The 17,165-nt window shown below is 49.4% G+C and overlaps 1 protein-coding gene across 1 annotated transcript in view; it reads left to right on the top strand.

The window, feature by feature from the left end:
• LOC124011190 (neuronal acetylcholine receptor subunit beta-2-like) overlaps positions 1 to 14,900 on the top strand; it is a 33,304-nt gene extending 18,404 nt beyond the window's left edge. Inside the window, exons 2-5 of the mRNA XM_046324301.1 lie at positions 2,673 to 2,818; positions 3,012 to 3,166; positions 13,063 to 14,071; positions 14,387 to 14,900. Of these exons, the coding sequence (XP_046180257.1) occupies positions 2,673 to 2,818; positions 3,012 to 3,166; positions 13,063 to 14,071; positions 14,387 to 14,542 (1,466 nt within the window). The 3' untranslated portion in view covers positions 14,543 to 14,900. The remainder of the gene's footprint in view (positions 1 to 2,672; positions 2,819 to 3,011; positions 3,167 to 13,062; positions 14,072 to 14,386) is intronic.
• The last annotated feature ends 2,265 nt before the right edge of the window (positions 14,901 to 17,165 follow it).

Here is a 17,165-nt window from a genome sequence, read left to right as displayed (position 1 = left end):
GTGAGGGCCCTCGGAGGGTGGTGTCAGGAAAATAACCTCACACTCAACGTCAACAAAACTAAGGAGATGATTGTGGACTTCAGGAAACAGCAGAGGGAACACCCCCCTATCCACATCGATGGAACAGTAGTGGAGAGGGTAGCTAGTTTTAAGTTCCTCGGCATACACATCACAGACAAACTGAATTGGTCCACTCACACTGACAGCGTCGTGAAGAAGGTGCAGCAGCGCCTATTCAACCTCAGGAGGCTGAAGAAATTCGGCTTGTCACCAAAAGCACTCACAAACTTCTACAGATGCACAATCGAGAGCATCCTGGCGGGCTGTATCACCGCCTGGTACGGCAACTGCTCCGCCCTCAACCGTAAGGCTCTCCAGAGGGTAGTGAGGACTGCACAACGCATCACCGGGGGCAAACTACCTGCCCTCGAGGACACCTACACCACCCGTTGTTACAGGAAGGCCATAAAGATCATCAAGGACATCAACCACCCGAACCACTGCCTGTTCACCCCGCTATCATCCAGAAGGCGAGGTCAGTACAGGTGCATCAAAGCTGGGACCGAGAGACTGAAAAACAGCTTCTATCTCAAGGCCATCAGACTGTTAAACAGCCACCACTAACACTGAGTGGCTGCTGCCAACACACTGCCATTGACACTGACCCAACTCCAGCCATTTTAATAATGGGAATTGATGGGAAATGATGTAAATATATCACTAGCCACTTTAAACAATGCTACCTTATATAATGTAAGTATACCCTACATTATTCATCTCATATGCATATGTATATACTGTACTCTACATCATCGACTGCATCCTTATGTAACACATGTATCACTAGCCACTTTAACTATGCCACTTTGTTTACTTTGTCTACACACTCATCTCATATGTATATACTGTACTCGATACCATCTACTGTATGCTGCTCTGTACCATCACTCATTCATATATCCTTATGTACATGTTCCTTATCCTCTTACACTGTGTATAAGACAGTAGTTTTGGAATTGTTAGTTAGATTACTTGTTGGTTATCACTGCATTGTCGGAACTAGAAGCACAAGCATTTCGCTACACTCGCATTAACATCTGCTAACCATGTGTATGTGACAAATAAAATTTGATTTGATTTGATTTGAGGAAACACTGTACACCTGGCGACCGTGTCAGTGTGCACTGCGCCCGGTCCGCCACAGGAGTCGCTAGTGCACAATGAGACAAGGATATCCCTGCCAGCCAAACCTTCCCTAACCCGGACACCGCTGGGCCAATTGTGCGCCGCCCCATGGGCCTCCCGGTCGCGAAAGCTGCGACAGAGCCTGGGCTTGAACCCAGAATCTCTGGTGGCACAGCTAGCACTGCGATGCAGTGCCGTAGACAACTGCACCACCCGGGAGGCCGTACAAAAGGGCTTTATTACACACTGAAATACTCCTCAGTTTCATAATCTGTCCTGGTGGCTGGTCTCAGATGATCACGCAGGTGAAGAAGCCGGATGTGGAGGTCCTGGGCTGGCATGGTTACATATGGTCTGCGGTTGTGAGGTCGGTTGGACGTACTGCCAAATTCTCTAAAATTACGTTGGCGACGGCTCTTGGTAGAGAAGTTACATTCAATTCTCTGGCAACAGCTCTGCTGGATATTCCTGCAGTCAGCATTCTAATTGCATGCTCCTTCAAAACTTGAGACATGTTTGGTATTGTGTTGTGTGACAAAACTGCACATTTTAGAGTGGCCTTTTATTGTCCCAAGCACAAGGTGCACCTGTGTAATGATCATGCTGTTTAATCAGCTTCTTGATATGCCACACCTGTCCTGTGGATGATTATCTTGGTAAAGGAGAAATGCTCACTAACAGGGAAGTAAACAAATTTGTGGGCAACATTTGAGAGAAACAAGCTTTTTGTGCGAATGGAACATTTCTGGAATATTTTATTTCAGCTCAAGAAACATGGGACCAACACTTTACATGTTGCGTTTATATTTTAGTTCAGTGTAGTACAAATATCAAGTAGAAGGGTAGTTGTAGAGTGAAATATATAAGAGTATTTAAAGTTCAATATACACAGTCCATGTCTCAATTGTCTCAAGGCTTAAAAATGCTCCTCCCCTTCATCTACACTGATTGAAGTGGATTTAACAGGTGACATCAATAAGGGATCATAGCTTTCACATGGATTCACCTGGTCAGTCTATGTCATAGAAAGAGCAGGTGTTCCTAGTGTTTTGTCCACTAAATGTAAATATGTACCATGAGTATGAATATGAACTAGCAGGGTTTGTTTTATAGGGCAAAATGAAACGGTAATAAGTCTTCAGTATGTATTTATAGAGGGGTCATTAGTTCAATATGATGATGTACTATAATGTTGATCTGATGAGTTGTACACAAACCAGTGATGATGACATTAGGCCAGTAGGAATATATACTGTCAATGGTGTTTTGGGGTGCTGCTCTCTATGTATTTGGCTTAGAGTCCACTTGGAAAGCTCACCCGGCAGACACAGACTGGGACACTTGAATCACTGAGCATCAAATGTGGGTGTTGCCCTACAACATGGCATGTTGTCTGAATAAAGGTTTATTTTTTATTTTTGCACGCCTTATCTGCCAGTTGTTACATCGTTTTTTCTCTCTCTCCCTCTCGGTGTGTGTATGTGTAGCTGCCTTGGGTGCGGAGATAGAGGAGCGACTGGTGACCCACCTGCTGTCTCCAGAGCGCTACAACAAACTGATCAGACCTGCTGTCAACAAGAGCCAACAGGTCACCATCCATATACAGGTGTCCCTAGCCCAGCTCATTAATGTGGTGAGCACGCACACACGCACACACACGCACGCACGCACGCACGCGCACGCACGCACGCACGCACGCACGCACGCACGCACGCACGCACGCACACACACACACACACACACACACACACACACACACACACACACACACACACACTCTCATTCTCTCTCATGCTTTTCTCTCCATATCTATGTGTTTGTTACAGAATGAAAGAGAACAGATCATGACCACCAACTGCTGGCTGACTCAGGTATGGAATGACTACAGGTTGGTGTGGGACCCAGAAGAGTATGAGGGCATTAAGAAGGTTCGCCTCCCGTCTCAACACATCTGGCTGCCTGACATCGTCCTCTACAACAAGTGAGTGAGCTGTGTGCTATGTGAATATGATCCATATCCATAGTTCAGACACTATGGGTGTGTTTATCGTCATCTCAAACTATATATTATAGTCATCTCAAACTATTGCTCAATACAAGTGTTGTTTTTTGGTATTTTATTAGGATCCCCATTAGCTGTTGGGAAAGCAGGAGCTACTCTTCCTGGGGTCCACACAAAACATGAAACATGACATAATACTATCAGGTTTCGGGTATGACCTAGAAACAGGAGACAAAGTGCTGTGAGACATGGGTTTCACTCTGGACACACGGAAGTTGGATGGCGGTCTGCTTGTCATCGATACCTGGAGGTGGCCTTGAGGAGAGTCGAAACGGTGTTGCGGGCGTATTCGACCCACACAAGCTGCTGGCTCCAGGTGGTGGGGTTGGCGGAGACCAGGTAGAGCAGAGTAGTTTCTAGCTCCTGGTTGGCTCACTCCGACTGGCCGTTGGACTGGGGGTGGAACCCGGAGGACAGGCGGGCCGATGACCTAATGAGTGTGCAGAACGCCTACCAGAACTGGGATGAGAACTGAGGACCCCGGTCAGAGACCATGTCCACTGGTAGTCCATGGATCCAGACGACATGCTGCACCATGAGCTGGGCCGTCTCTTTGACAGAGGGTAGCTTGGGGAGAGGGATGAAGTGGGCGGCTTTGGAAAACCGATCCACTACGGTAAGGATGGTGGTGTTGCCATCAGACGGGGGGAGACACGTGACAAAGTCCAGAGAGATGTGGCACTAGGGACGGTGAGGGACAGGCAGATGTTGGAGGAGACCAGCCGGAGCTTGCAGAAGAGTCTTGTTCTGTGCACAGACCGTGCAAGCGGCAACAAATGCAGAGACATCAGGAATCATGGGTGGCCACCAAAAGCGTTGTCGCACAAAAGCCAGGGTCCAACGGGAGCATGGGTGGCAGGCAAGGAGCTGAGGAGCGGACCGCATCAGGAACGAACATCCGGTTATCTGGGCCCTCCCTGCGGTTCTGCTGGGAAAGCTGTGCCTCACGAACCTACTTCCCTATTCCCCAGCTGAGTGCCGTCACCAGGCACGAGGTGGGAAGGATGGTCTCAGGTTCCGGGGTAGTAGCCGTGGGACTATAGCGGCGTGAAAGCGCATCCAGCTTGCCATGCTTGGATCCCAGCCATTATGAGAGGGATAAGTTGAACCGGGTGAACTGTAGGGCCCACCTAGCTTGCCTGGAATTGAGGCGCGTGGCGGTGCGATATTCCAGGTTCTTGTGGTTGGTCCACATAATGAAAGGATGTTCCACCCTCTCCAGCCAGTGCCCACACTCCTCCAACGCCATCTTCACCGTGAGAAGCTCACGATTCCTCACATTGTAGTTCCTCTCCGTAGTGTTGAGGCCGGGGGAGAAGAAGGCGCAGAGATGTAACTTGAGGGCCAGAGCAGACCGCTGGGACTGGACAGCCGCCACTCCGACATCCGAAGCATCGGCCTCCACAACGAACTGGTGGGACGGGTCAGGAAAAAACCAAGATGGGTGCAGTGGTGAAGCGGTGTTTGAGATCCCGAAATGCCCGGTCAGCAGCTGGGGACCATGTGAATGGAACTTTGGGAGAGGTGAGTGCAGACAGGGGGGGAAGCCAGGGTGCTGTAGCCCCAGTTAAGGCGGCAATAAAAGTTGGAGAAGCCCAGGAAACATTGCAGCTGCACTCTGGACGTAGGCTGGGGCCAATCCCCCACCGCTCTCATCTTCCCGGGATCCATCTGTACACTCCCTGCAGCGATGATGTGACCCAGAAAGGGGATGGTGGAGCAATGGAATTCGCACTTCTCTGCTTTTACAAAAAGCTGGTTCTCCAGGAGGCATTGGATAACCTGTCGGACATGGAGCACGTGATCTTGGGTGGAGCAGGAGAAGACGAGGATGTCATCGAGGTAGATGAAGATAAACCGGTTCAACATGTCATGGAGAACATCATTAACCCGAGCCTGGAACACAGCAGGGGCGTGGGTAAGGCCAAATGGCATAACCAGATACTCGTTGTGGACGCTGGCCGTGTTGAAGGCAGTCTTCCACTCGTCCCCTTCCCGTATCCGCACCAGGTGGTAGGCATTCCGTAGGTCCAGCTTAGAAAACACGGTGGCCCCCTGGTGTGGCTCGAGGGTGAGGAGATGAGAGGTAGCGGGTAGCGGTTCTTCACTGTGATGTCGTTGAGACCTCGGTAGTTGATGCACAGGCGCAGGGTTTTGTCCTTCTTCTCCACAAAGAAGAACCCTTCGCCAGCGGGGGAGGCAGAAGGATGGATGAACCCAGCAATTTGGGCGTCCTCAAAGTAGGTCTCCATAGCCTTGGTCTCCGGACCAGACAGAGAGTACAGTTGACTTCAGGCAATGGGCGTTGGCAGAACGGGCTCCAGCCCATGATGGCACCGGCAGACCAGTCAATGAGGGGATTTTATCGCTGGAGCCAGGAGAATCCCAATTCCACAGGAACCTGAGGAGAATTAATGAGCAGGAACTGGATCGTCTCGCTGTGATTCCCTGACACACGTAGGTTGATGGGGGTGGTATTATGGGTGACCCGGCCTATAGAGCGCCCGTCCAGTGCTCTAATGTCCATGGGAATTGAGACGGGCTGAGTGGAGATATCCAGCTCGGAAGCCAGGGTAGCATTCATAAAGCTCTCATCGGCCCCAGAGTCGATGAGTACCTGAAGAGATTTCTACTGGTTCCAACACAGCAACATGGCATGAAAAGGGATGCGAGTAAGGGGAGAGGAAAAGTTCTCCGTATGGCCCACCAGAGTACTCGCTCCTACCGGTGAGCCTGGTCTTTTAGTGGACAGGTGGAGACGAAATGACCAGTAGTCGCTCAGTACAGTCAGCTCTTAGTGTGAAACTTTTATAGCCATTCAGCTGGAGACAGCCTCGGGTAATCTCAGCAACGGAGCCGTTGGAGACTTCCGGTATACCTCGAAGGTGAGGTGGAATCGTTGGACTAGCGATTGAAATCGAATCTCCTCTCTTTCCTTCGTTCCCATAGTCGCCCATCAATCCGAATGGTAAAGGTGATGAGCGAGTCGAGATCCTTTGGGAGTTCTCTGGCTGCAAGCTCCGTCCTTTACTTCCACCGATACTCCGCGTAGGAACATGTAGAATAGTGCTTCCGGGTTCCAAGCACTCTCCGCTGCCAACATGCGGAAATCCACTGCGTAGTCTGCCACACTATTGGAGTCTTGACATAGCTGGAGCAGCTTGTGAGCAGGACAATGGAAAATCAAACACATTTACATTTACATTTACATTTAAGTCATTTAGCAGACGCTCTTATCCAGAGCGACTTACAAATTGGTGCATTCACCTTATGACATCCAGTGGGACAGTCACTTAACAATAGTGCATCTAAAACTTAGGGGGGGTGGGGTGAGAGGGATTACTTATCCTATCCTAGGTATTCCTTAAAGAGGTGGGGTTTCAGGTGTCTCCGGAAGGTGGTGATTGACTCCGCTGTCCTGGCGTCGTGAGGGAGTTTGTTCCACCATTGGGGGGCCAGGGCAGCGAACAGTTTTGACTGGGCTGAGCGGGAGCTGTACTTCCTCAGTGGTAGGGAGGCGAGCAGGCCAGAGGTGGATGAACGCAGTGCCCTTGTTTGGGTGTAGGGCCTGATCAGAGCCTGGAGGTACTGAGGTGCCGTTCCCCTCACAGCTCCGTAGGCAAGCACCATGGTCTTGTAGCGGATGCGAGCTTCAACTGGAAGCCAGTGGAGAGAACGGAGGAGCGGGGTGACGTGAGAGAACTTGGGAAGGTTGAACACCAGACGGGCTGCGGCGTTCTGGATGAGTTGAAGGGGTTTAATGGCACAGGCAGGGAGCCCAGCCAACAGCGAGTTGCAGTAATCCAGACGGGAGATGACAAGTGCCTGGATTAGGACCTGCGCCGCTTCCTGTGTGAGGCAGGGTCGTACTCTGCGGATGTTGTAGAGCATGAACCTACAGGAACGGGCCACCGCCTTGATGTTGGTTGAGAACGACAGGGTGTTGTCCAGGATCACGCCAAGGTTCTTGGCGCTCTGGGAGGAGGACACAATGGAGTTGTCAACCGTGATGGCGAGATCATGGAACGGGCAGTCCTTCCCCGGGAGGAAGAGCAGCTCCGTCTTGCCAAGGTTCAGCTTGAGGTGGTGATCCGTCATCCACACTGATATGTCTGCCAGACATGCAGAGATGCGATTCGCCACCTGGTCATCAGAAGGGGGAAAGGAGAAGATTAATTGTGTGTCGTCTGCATAGCAATGATAAGAGAGACCATGTGAGGTTATGACAGAGCCAAGTGACTTGGTGTATAGCGAGAATAGGAGAGGGCCAAGAACAGAGCCCTGGGGGACACCAGTGGTGAGAGCGCGTGGTGAGGAGACAGATTCTCGCCACGCCACCTGGTAGGAGCGACCTGTCAGGTAGGACGTAATCCAAGCGTGGGCCGCGCTGGAGATGCCCAACTCGGAGAGGGTGGAGAGGAGGATCTGATGGTTCACAGTATTGAAGGCAGCCGATAGATCTAGAAGGATGAGAGCAGAGGAGAGAGAGTTAGCTTTAGCAGTGCGGAGCGCCTCCGTGATTCAGAGGAGAGCAGTCTCATTTGAATGACTAGTCTTGAAACCTGACTGATTTGGATCAAGAAGGTCATTCAGAGAGAGATAGCGGGAGAGCTGGCCAAGGACGGCACGTTCAAGAGTTTTGGAGAGAAAAGAAAGAAGGGATACTGGTCTGTAATTGTTGACATCGGAGGGATCGAGTGTAGGTTTTTTCAGAAGGGGTGCAACTCTCGCTCTCTTGAAGACGGAAGGGACGTAGCCAGCGGTCAGGGATGAGTTGATGAGCGAGGTGAGGTAAGGGAGAAGGTCTCCGGAAATGGTCTGGAGAAGAGAGGAGGGGATAGGGTCAAGCGGGCAGGTTGTTGGGCGGCCGGCCGTCACAAGACGTGAGATTTCATCTGGAGAGAGAGGGGAGAAAGAGGTCAGAGCACAGGGTAGGGCAGTGTGAGCAGAACCAGCGGTGTCGTTTGACTTAGCAAACGAGGATCGGATGTCGTCGACCTTCTTTTCAAAATGGTTGACGAAGTCATCTGCAGAGAGGGAGGAGGGGGAGGGGGCGGAGGATTCAGGAGGGAGGAGAAGGTGGCAAAGAGCTTCCTAGGGTTAGAGGCAGATGCTTGGAATTTAGCGTGGTAGAAAGTGGCTTTAGCAGCAGAGACAGAGGAGGAAAATGTAGAGAGGAGGGAGTGAAAGGATGCCAGGTCCGCAGGGAGGCGAGTTTTCCTCCATTTCCGCTCGGCTGCCCGGAGCCCTGTTCTGTGAGCTCGCAATGAGTCATCGAGCCACGGAGCGGGAGGGGAGGACCGAGCCGGCCTGGAGGATAGGGGACATAGAGAGTCAAGGGATGCAGAGAGGGAGGAGAGGAGGGTTGAGGAGGCAGAATCAGGAGATAGGTGGGAGAAGGTTTGAGCGGAGGGAAGAGATGATAGGATGGAAGAGGAGAGAGTAGCGGGGGAGAGAGAGCGAAGGTTGGGACGGCGCGATACCATCCGAGTAGGGGCAGTGTGGGAGGTGTTGGATGAGAGCGAGAGGGAAAAGGATACAAGGCAGTGGTCGGAGACTTGGAGGGGAGTTGCAATGAGGTTAGTGGAAGAACAGCATCTAGTAAAGATGAGGTCGAGCGTATTGCCTGCCTTGTGAGTAGGGGGAAGGTGAGAGGGTGAGGTGAGCTCAGTTGGTAGAGCAAAGCCAGGGAGTGGGTTCGAGGACCACCCATACATAGAATGTATGCACACATGAGATAAAAGGCTAAATAGCATATATTATTATTATATTATTATAGGTCAGAAAGAGGAAAGAGTCAAAGGTAGACGTGGGGAGGTTAAAGTCGCCCAGAACTGTGAGAGGTGAGCCGTCCTCAGGAAAGGAGCTTATCAAGGCATCAAGCTCATTGATGAACTCTCCGAGGGAACCTGGAGGGCGATAAATGATAAGGATGTTAAGCTTGAAAGGGCTAGTAACTGTGACAGCATGGAATTCAAAGGAGGCGATAGACAGATGGGTAAGGGGAGAAAGAGAGAATGACCACTTGGGAGAGATGAGGATCCCGGTGCCACCACCCCGCTGACCAGACGCTCTCGGGGTGTGCGAGAACACGTGGGCAGACGAAGAGAGAGCAGTAGGAGTAGCAGTGTTGTCTGTGGTGATCCATGTTTCCGTCAGTGCCAAGAAGTCGAGGGACTGGAGGGAGGCATAGGCTGAGATGAACTCTGCCTTGTTGACCGCAGATTGGCAGTTCCAGAGGCTACCGGAGACCTGGAACTCCACGTGGGTCGTGCGCGCTGGGACCACCAGAGTAGGGTGGCCGCGGCCACGCGGTGAGGAGCGTTTGTATGGTCTGTGCAGAGAGGAGAGAACAGTGGGTCTAGAAACCCTAGACCCACTCCAATTTACATACCACACCAGCAGATCCATAGATGATTCAATCTCTATTGCACTCCACACTGCCCTTTCACACCTGTTTAGCAGTCTGATGGCCTTGAAATAGAAGCTGTTTTTCAGTCTCTCGGTCCCAGCTTCGATGCACCTATACTGACCTCGCCTTCTGAATGGTAGCGGTACATATACAGTACAAGTCAAAAGTTTGGACACACCTACTCATTCAAGAGTTTTTCCTTCCGAACCTCCTCCACAAACTCCTCCAGACTGAGGCAGATGGTGGATTGTTGCTCCCATACTGCCATGGCCCATGCGAGTGCCCTCCCGGACATCAGCGTTATGATGTACGATATCCTCAAGTGGTCCGAGGGGAACGAAGAGGGCTGCAGCTCAAAAATGAGGGAGCACTGGGAGAGAAAATCCTGGCAGGTTCTGTAATCCCCAGCGTAGCGTACCGGAGGAGGTAAGCGGGATTCTCGGGAAACTGGGGTAGGCTGGGAGATCACAACCGACAACCCACGGAATTGCTCCATGTGTTAAACGCTCAGTCATATCATTTGGCCAAGGTCTGGAACCCTTCCATGAGACCACGAAGCAGCTCCCCGTGCCTTCCAATGGTGGCTCCTTGGGAGGAGAGGGCATTGCGGGGCTGGTCCGAGTGTGCTGGGGTCCGTCAGGGCCAGTTTGTACTATCAGGTTTCAAGTATGACCCAAATGCAGACAGTGTCGAAGAAACAAACATTTATTTCTAGTACAGGGACAGGCAAAAGACAGGTCAAAGGCAGGCAGAGGTCAGTAATCCAGAGAGTGTGCAAAAGTTCCAGAATGGCATGCAGTCTCAGGGTCAGGGCAGGCAGGGGTCAATAATCCAGTGAGGCGGGGCAAGGTATAGAACGGCAGGCAGGTTCAGGGTCAGGGCAGGCAGGGGTCAATAATCCAGTGAGGCGGGGCAAGGTATAGAACAGCAGGCAGGGTCAGGGTCAGGGCAGGCAGGACGGTCAAAACCGGGAAGGACTAGAAAACAGGAGCAAGAACAGACCGGAGCAGGGGACCTAACGCTGGTAGGTTTCACAAAACATAATGAACTGGCATCAGACAAACAGAGAACACAGGTATAAATACACAGGGGATAATGGGGAAGATGGGCGACACCTGGAGGGGGGTGGAGACAAGCACAAAGACAGGTGAAACAGATCAGGGTGTGACAAATACAGAACGTTAATAGACAAGGACAGCTCAAGGACAGAACTACATCCATTTGAAAAAAGGCACACGTAGCCTACATATAAATACATAGGCACAAACTATCTATCTAGCAATCATTGAAGTGATGTCGTCCCTGAATAATCTCCTCCTATTTGTCACTTGGCATAAGGACAATGAGTGAAAGGAAAAGCTTGGTAACACCTTGATTGAAGTGTGGGCTTATAGTCCCATCATGAGAAAGGTGGAGGTGGTAATAGCAGCAGCTAAAGTAAAGATGTGCTTACTATAACAGTTTGAAGGGCGGGAACAGGAGACAGATATGAGGGCTTAGAGAGAGGGGACAGATGTGCACTGTGAAGTCTGTACAGAGGAGATTTGGATTATGAAATGCCTGTGTGATGAGTGTGATCACGGGCCAAGTCAGGTGGTTTGGGTATAGAGCTATTGTTATTTCGGTATAGAGCTACAGTTGTTTGGTTGTAGAGCTATAGTTATTTGGGTGTAGAGATAGTTGTTTGGGTGTAGCGCTACAGTTGTTTGGGTATAGAGCTACAGTTGTTTGGGTATAGAGCTATAGTTGTTTGTGTATAGAGCTATAGTTGTTTGTGTATAGAGCTATAGTTGTTTGTGTATAGAGCTATAGTTGTTTGTGTATAGAGCTATAGTTGTTTGGGTATAGAGCTATAGTTGTGTGTTTATAGAGCTATAGTTGTGTGTTTATAGAGCTATAGTTGTTTGTGTATAGAGCTATAGTTGTTTGTGTAGAGAGCTATAGTTGTTTTGGTATAGAGCTATAGTTGTTTGAGTAGAGAGCTGTAGTTGTTTTGGTATAGAGCTACAGTTGTTTGGGTATAGAGCTATAGTTGTTTGTGTATAGAGCTATAGTTGTTTGAGTAGAGAGCTGTAGTTGTTTTGGTATAGAGCTATAGTTGTTTGTGTATAGAGCTATAGTTGTTTTGGTATAGAGCTATAGTTGTTTGTGTATAGAGCTATAGTTGTTTGGGTATAGAGCTATCGTTGTGTGTTTATAGAGCTATCGTTGTTTGTGTATAGAGCTATAGTTGTTTGGGTATATAGCTATAGTTGTGTGTTTATAGAGCTATAGTTGTTTGTGTATAGAGCTATAGTTGTTTGTGTATAGAGCTATAGTTGTTTGTGTATAGAGCTATAGTTGTGTGTTTATAGAGCTATAGTTGTTTTGGTATAGAGCTATAGTTGTTTGGGTATAGAGCTATAGTTGTTTGTGTATACAGCTATAGTTGTGTGTTTATAGAGCTATAGTTTTTTGGGTATAGCGCAATAGTTGTTTGTGTATACAGCTATAGTTGTGTGTTTATAGAGCTATAGTTGTTTTGGTATAGAGCTATAGTTGTTTGTATAAAGAGCTATATAGAGACTTTTACGCAGCTGCATATTTAGAACACGCAGAAACCATAGAGGAGTATCGGGTTTGTGTGTGTGTGTGTTTGTGTGTGTGTTGTTAGGAGCAGAGCAGTGTGATGGCTGGATTCCTCCTGACCTGCTCTATAATTGACAACACTTTAATGTATAATGCAACACCTGCAGCCTGGTGAGAATCTAAAATCGAAACCTCCGCAGATTCTGGCCTGTCCTGTGACAGGAGATGTGTCTGACGCATTGCCCCCCCCCCCCCCCCCTGTCCCCGCCTCTGTCCCTTGTCCCCAAGCACAACAACCCAAATGCCCAGTCGACAACACCACTTAACATCTCTCTTCCTGTGTGTGTCTTAATCTAACGCTGGCATCCCCCCTCCCACCCGTTGTCTCTCAACGTTCTGTTCCTTTGTCTTTCTGAGTGGTCTGTGTTATAGTGGGTGCTGTTCACGTATGTTTCATCGTGTGTGTTGAACGGACGACTGCTACGCATGTATCTGTGCGGTGTCTCTGACTCCTCTCCTCTCTCTCTCCCCCCGTGCTCTGCTGTCTTGTAAACGCTGATAGGAACTACCAGGTCTCATTTCACATTGACAGTTTAGTCATTTAGCAGACGCTCGTATCCCAGAGCGACTTACGGTTGGTGCGTTCATCTTAAGATAGCTAGGTGGGACAACCGCATAGAAAGTACATTTTCCCTCAATAACGTAGCTGTCAGTAGAGTCAGAGCTAGGAGGGGAGGTGGGGGGGTCAAGTGCAAGTTAAGTGTATTTAAAAAACAAAAAGTATCCTTCTAATGTGTGCTGCTTCTGACTCCTTTCTGTCTTGTCTTCACCTCAGTGCGGATGGGAACTACGAGGTGTCATTCTACTCCAACGCGTTGGTCTCCAACAATGGAGAGGTGTACTGGCTGCCCCCCGCCATCTACAAGTCGGCCTGCAAGATCGAGGTCCGCGACTTCCCCTTCGACCAGCAGAACTGCACGCTCAAGTTCCGGTCCTGGACCTACGACCACACGGAGATCGACCTGATCCTGCTCAGCGACTTCGCCAGCCGCGACGACTTCAAGCCCAGCGGCGAGTGGGACATCGTGTCTCTGCCGGGACGCAAGAACGAAGACCCCTCTGACATCACCTACCTGGACATTACCTATGACTTCATCATCAAGCGCAAGCCACTGTTCTACACCATCAACCTCATCATCCCCTGTGTGCTGATCACCTCTCTGGCCATCCTGGTGTTCTACCTGCCGTCTGACTGTGGAGAGAAGATGACTCTCTGTATCTCGGTCCTCCTGGCCCTCACTGTGTTCCTGCTGCTGATCTCCAAGATCGTCCCGCCTACGTCCCTGGCTGTCCCTCTCATAGGGAAGTATCTGATGTTTGCCATGGTGCTGGTCACCTTCTCCATCGTCACCAGTGTGTGTGTGCTTAACGTGCACCACCGCACGCCCTCCACACACACCATGCCCCGCTGGGTTAAACGCCTCTTCCTGCACCGCCTCCCCTCCTTCCTGTTCATGCGTCGGCCGGGCAGCTCCAACATCCGGGAGAGGTTCCGCCAGAAGCACCAGCGGCGTTCCTACTCCGACCTGAAGCTGAGAGACGGGGCGGTGGCGGTGGCCGCGGGGGGGATGGGGGTGGCAGGGGGGTCTGGGATGGGTAGCGCTGACTCCTTCTACGTGAATGAGGAGTCGGCCAAGCGGTACGGCTGGAAGATCAGTGACCTGTCAGAGAATACAGAGTTCAGGAAGAGGATGACGGTGAAGTGTCACGCAGATGTGGAGGAGGCAGTGGACGGGGTGCGCTACGTCGCCGAGAAGATGAAGATCGAGGATAACGATGAGGGGGTGAGTGTGTGTGTGTGTGTGTGTGTGTGTGTGTGTGTGTGTGTGTGTGTGTGTGTGTGTGTGTGTGTGTGTGTGTGTGTGTGTGTGTGTGTGTGTGTGTGTGTGTGTGTGTGTGTGTGTGTGAGGAGCAATAGCCTTGAGATGATATGAGCTGAGGTGACATTTACAGCGGATATAGTACATCACGTCGTATCTCTGACAGTTTGTATGTCTATTCACTCGGAGCCCTTTCAATAGTTTTGACACAATATTGTTGTGCTTCTGTTGTCTTCCAAATCTGAAATGGTGGACCGCTCTTTTTGTTTCCTGCCACAGGTCATCGAGGACTGGAAGTACGTTGCCATGGTGATAGACCGGCTGTTCCTGTGGATATTTGTGTTTGTGTGCATCACCGGGACGTTGGGGCTGTTCATGCAGCCCCTCTTTCAGAGCTACAACACACCCACGGCAGATGACCTGGAGCAGAACTGACCTACGACCTTTGACCTGAAACATGACCCTGACGCCCCCCCAACACCCTCATGGGGAAAAAACACCTTGAGGGAAACAGCTACTTACCAACACCTTGAAACAGAACTGTGTCATTTTGACACACTCACATACTGTACGCACACAGCACACCCGCCCCCACAACACCAACCAACGCCCCTCATCCTCCCTCTTAAAGGGATAGTTCATCCAAATTACAAAATGACACATTGGTTTCCTTACCTTGTAAACAGTCTGTGGACAAGGTATGACAGCAATCCATTATTTGGTTTAGTTTCAATTGCCACTGTTTCTAAATGCTATTAATTTAGCATTTGTAGCACAAATCCCATTCAAGTCATGGTACCGATATTAGAATTTGTGCTACAAATGCTAAAACATTAGCCTTTAGAAACAGTGCCATTGGAATGAAACCAAATCATGGATTGCTGTCATACCTTGTCCATAGACTGTTTACAGGGTAAAGACATCAATATGTCATTTTGTAAATTGAATGAACTATAACATCGTCTATGAAACAAAGTGACCCCACCCCTCATACCGTCATCCCCACATCAGTCCATCCCTCTATCCTCTCCTCCTCCCCCTCTGTCACCCACAGAAGGTCAAAAGGACAGGAACCACTCAGGATAGGACTCTCCTTCTTCCTCTGTCACCCACAGAAGGTCAAAAGGACAGGAACCACTCAGGATAGGACTCTCCTTCTTCCTCTGTATTGATTCTCCTCCACCCTGCTTTGATTCAAATCCCTCCTTTACAACTCGTTCAACTTTTATCTAGTTCAGCCTGAGTTTAATTCATTCACAACTCGTTGGTTGTTGCAACCAGACGGTGTCGGGCCTCGCATGCCGAATAAGGGTATTTTGTTTTTTATTTTCTATCTGTATTTCATTTGATAAGGAGAGGAGACAATATTTTCTGCACTGTTACGCACGCACGCACGCACTCACGCACGCACGCACGCACGCACGCACGCACGCACGCACGCACGCACGCACACACACGCACGCACACACACACACACACACACACACACACACACACACACACACACACACACACACACACACACACACACACACACACACACACACACACACACACACACACACACACACACACGGCGAGTCTGACACTGGCACGAAGATGTCAACAAAGCCGCTAGTCTCTCTGTGTGTCCTCATCCAGCACAGACAGACACATGTACATAACGCTTGCCTTCAGACAGAGACGGAGAGACGCATTTCTTTAGACAGGAACGCCAGCAGGCTTGTTAGTTTGCTGTGAAAGGGGAAGCCTTGACTGTCTCCCCTCACGCTACAATGTGTTGAGTGAGTACTACTGTACAGTATTTGGGACTGTTTCTGGCCCCAGGTGGTCATTCACTTTGACTTTGAAAGTGATTTAATTTCCTTTTAAGCTGTCCGGTTTATGTTATGTTCAAAATGGTTGTTCTTATGTTTGGAAGGAGGGAGGGACCAATGGAAAGCTAGCTGTAAAGTAAACCCAAAATTACCATACAATTGTTGTCCCTCAGGTTTGCATCTCTTAAAGGTACAGTACGCTGGTTTTGTCAAAGCAGTGTTCAATCGCACAACGGTTGCCAGGGAACCAGCAGCAATATGTACAGGATTTTATACACAGATACCCCATAAACAAACCGGTCAAACTGAACAGCGTTTGGCTCTGCACTAGCAATTTTCCAGAGCGGTTGTGTAAACATTGCTTTGTATTTTTCAGAAATCTTTTACCCAAGTCTGTGAAACTCTTTGTTGTCACGGTCATACAGTATGCCCACTCTGTCACTGCTAGCCAATGGAAGGCGTACTTTACACATTTCAAGTTAAGCGCAAGTTTCGTTCTCATTTCATGTATTTATTTTCATCAGTGAAAAGAAGGGGACATGTATTTTTATTCCCACTGGCCAGTTATGTGACCTGTTTCGCTTAATTACAGGAAGTGACGATGCTGATGTCATGTCAAAGGGATCAATAAAAGGAAATAACGGGATGAGATTCTGGGATGTGGTTCTGTGTGGCTCAGTTGGTAGAGCATGGCAAGCATGGCGCTCGGGGTCGGGATTCGGCTCCTACGATCATATGAACACACGTAAGACATGGACAACGTGTCGACTAGCAGGAAATGAGCTTCAAAACGGCCAACGTCTCCCGTTGCTCCGTGGCATTTGTGGGATATTTGTTCTCTCTCTGCCAACAAGAGGGATGTGAACAGTTTGGTGTCGCATGAGTTGCGAGATGGGGGTTTGTTACTACGCCGATAAATGACATTATCCATCCAGACCTTTGCCTCCTAGGACATTTGTGTGACCGGACCTTCTCAAATAGACTTGCCTAGTTAAATAAAGGTTAAATAAAGGTTAAAAAAACAGTATTTGAGTACCCTTGGCATATTTAAAGAAAATAATAATTCTGTTTCACATAACGTCACATACTGCTGTTTACCCTTTTCTCACCAGAGTTTTTACATAAAACCAGGGTTTTTACATAACATTATGACCAAAGATATGGCTAGTTTGTTAACATGCATTGGACTTACAACCTCATCGAAGCTGACAGACCATATGACAAACAATATCCTCGAGGTA

Source organism: Oncorhynchus gorbuscha, linkage group LG23, assembly GCF_021184085.1.
Source record: "Oncorhynchus gorbuscha isolate QuinsamMale2020 ecotype Even-year linkage group LG23, OgorEven_v1.0, whole genome shotgun sequence".
In the NCBI taxonomy this organism is placed as follows: Eukaryota; Metazoa; Chordata; class Actinopteri; order Salmoniformes; family Salmonidae; genus Oncorhynchus; species Oncorhynchus gorbuscha.
This window is presented reverse-complemented; position numbering and strand designations above follow the sequence as displayed.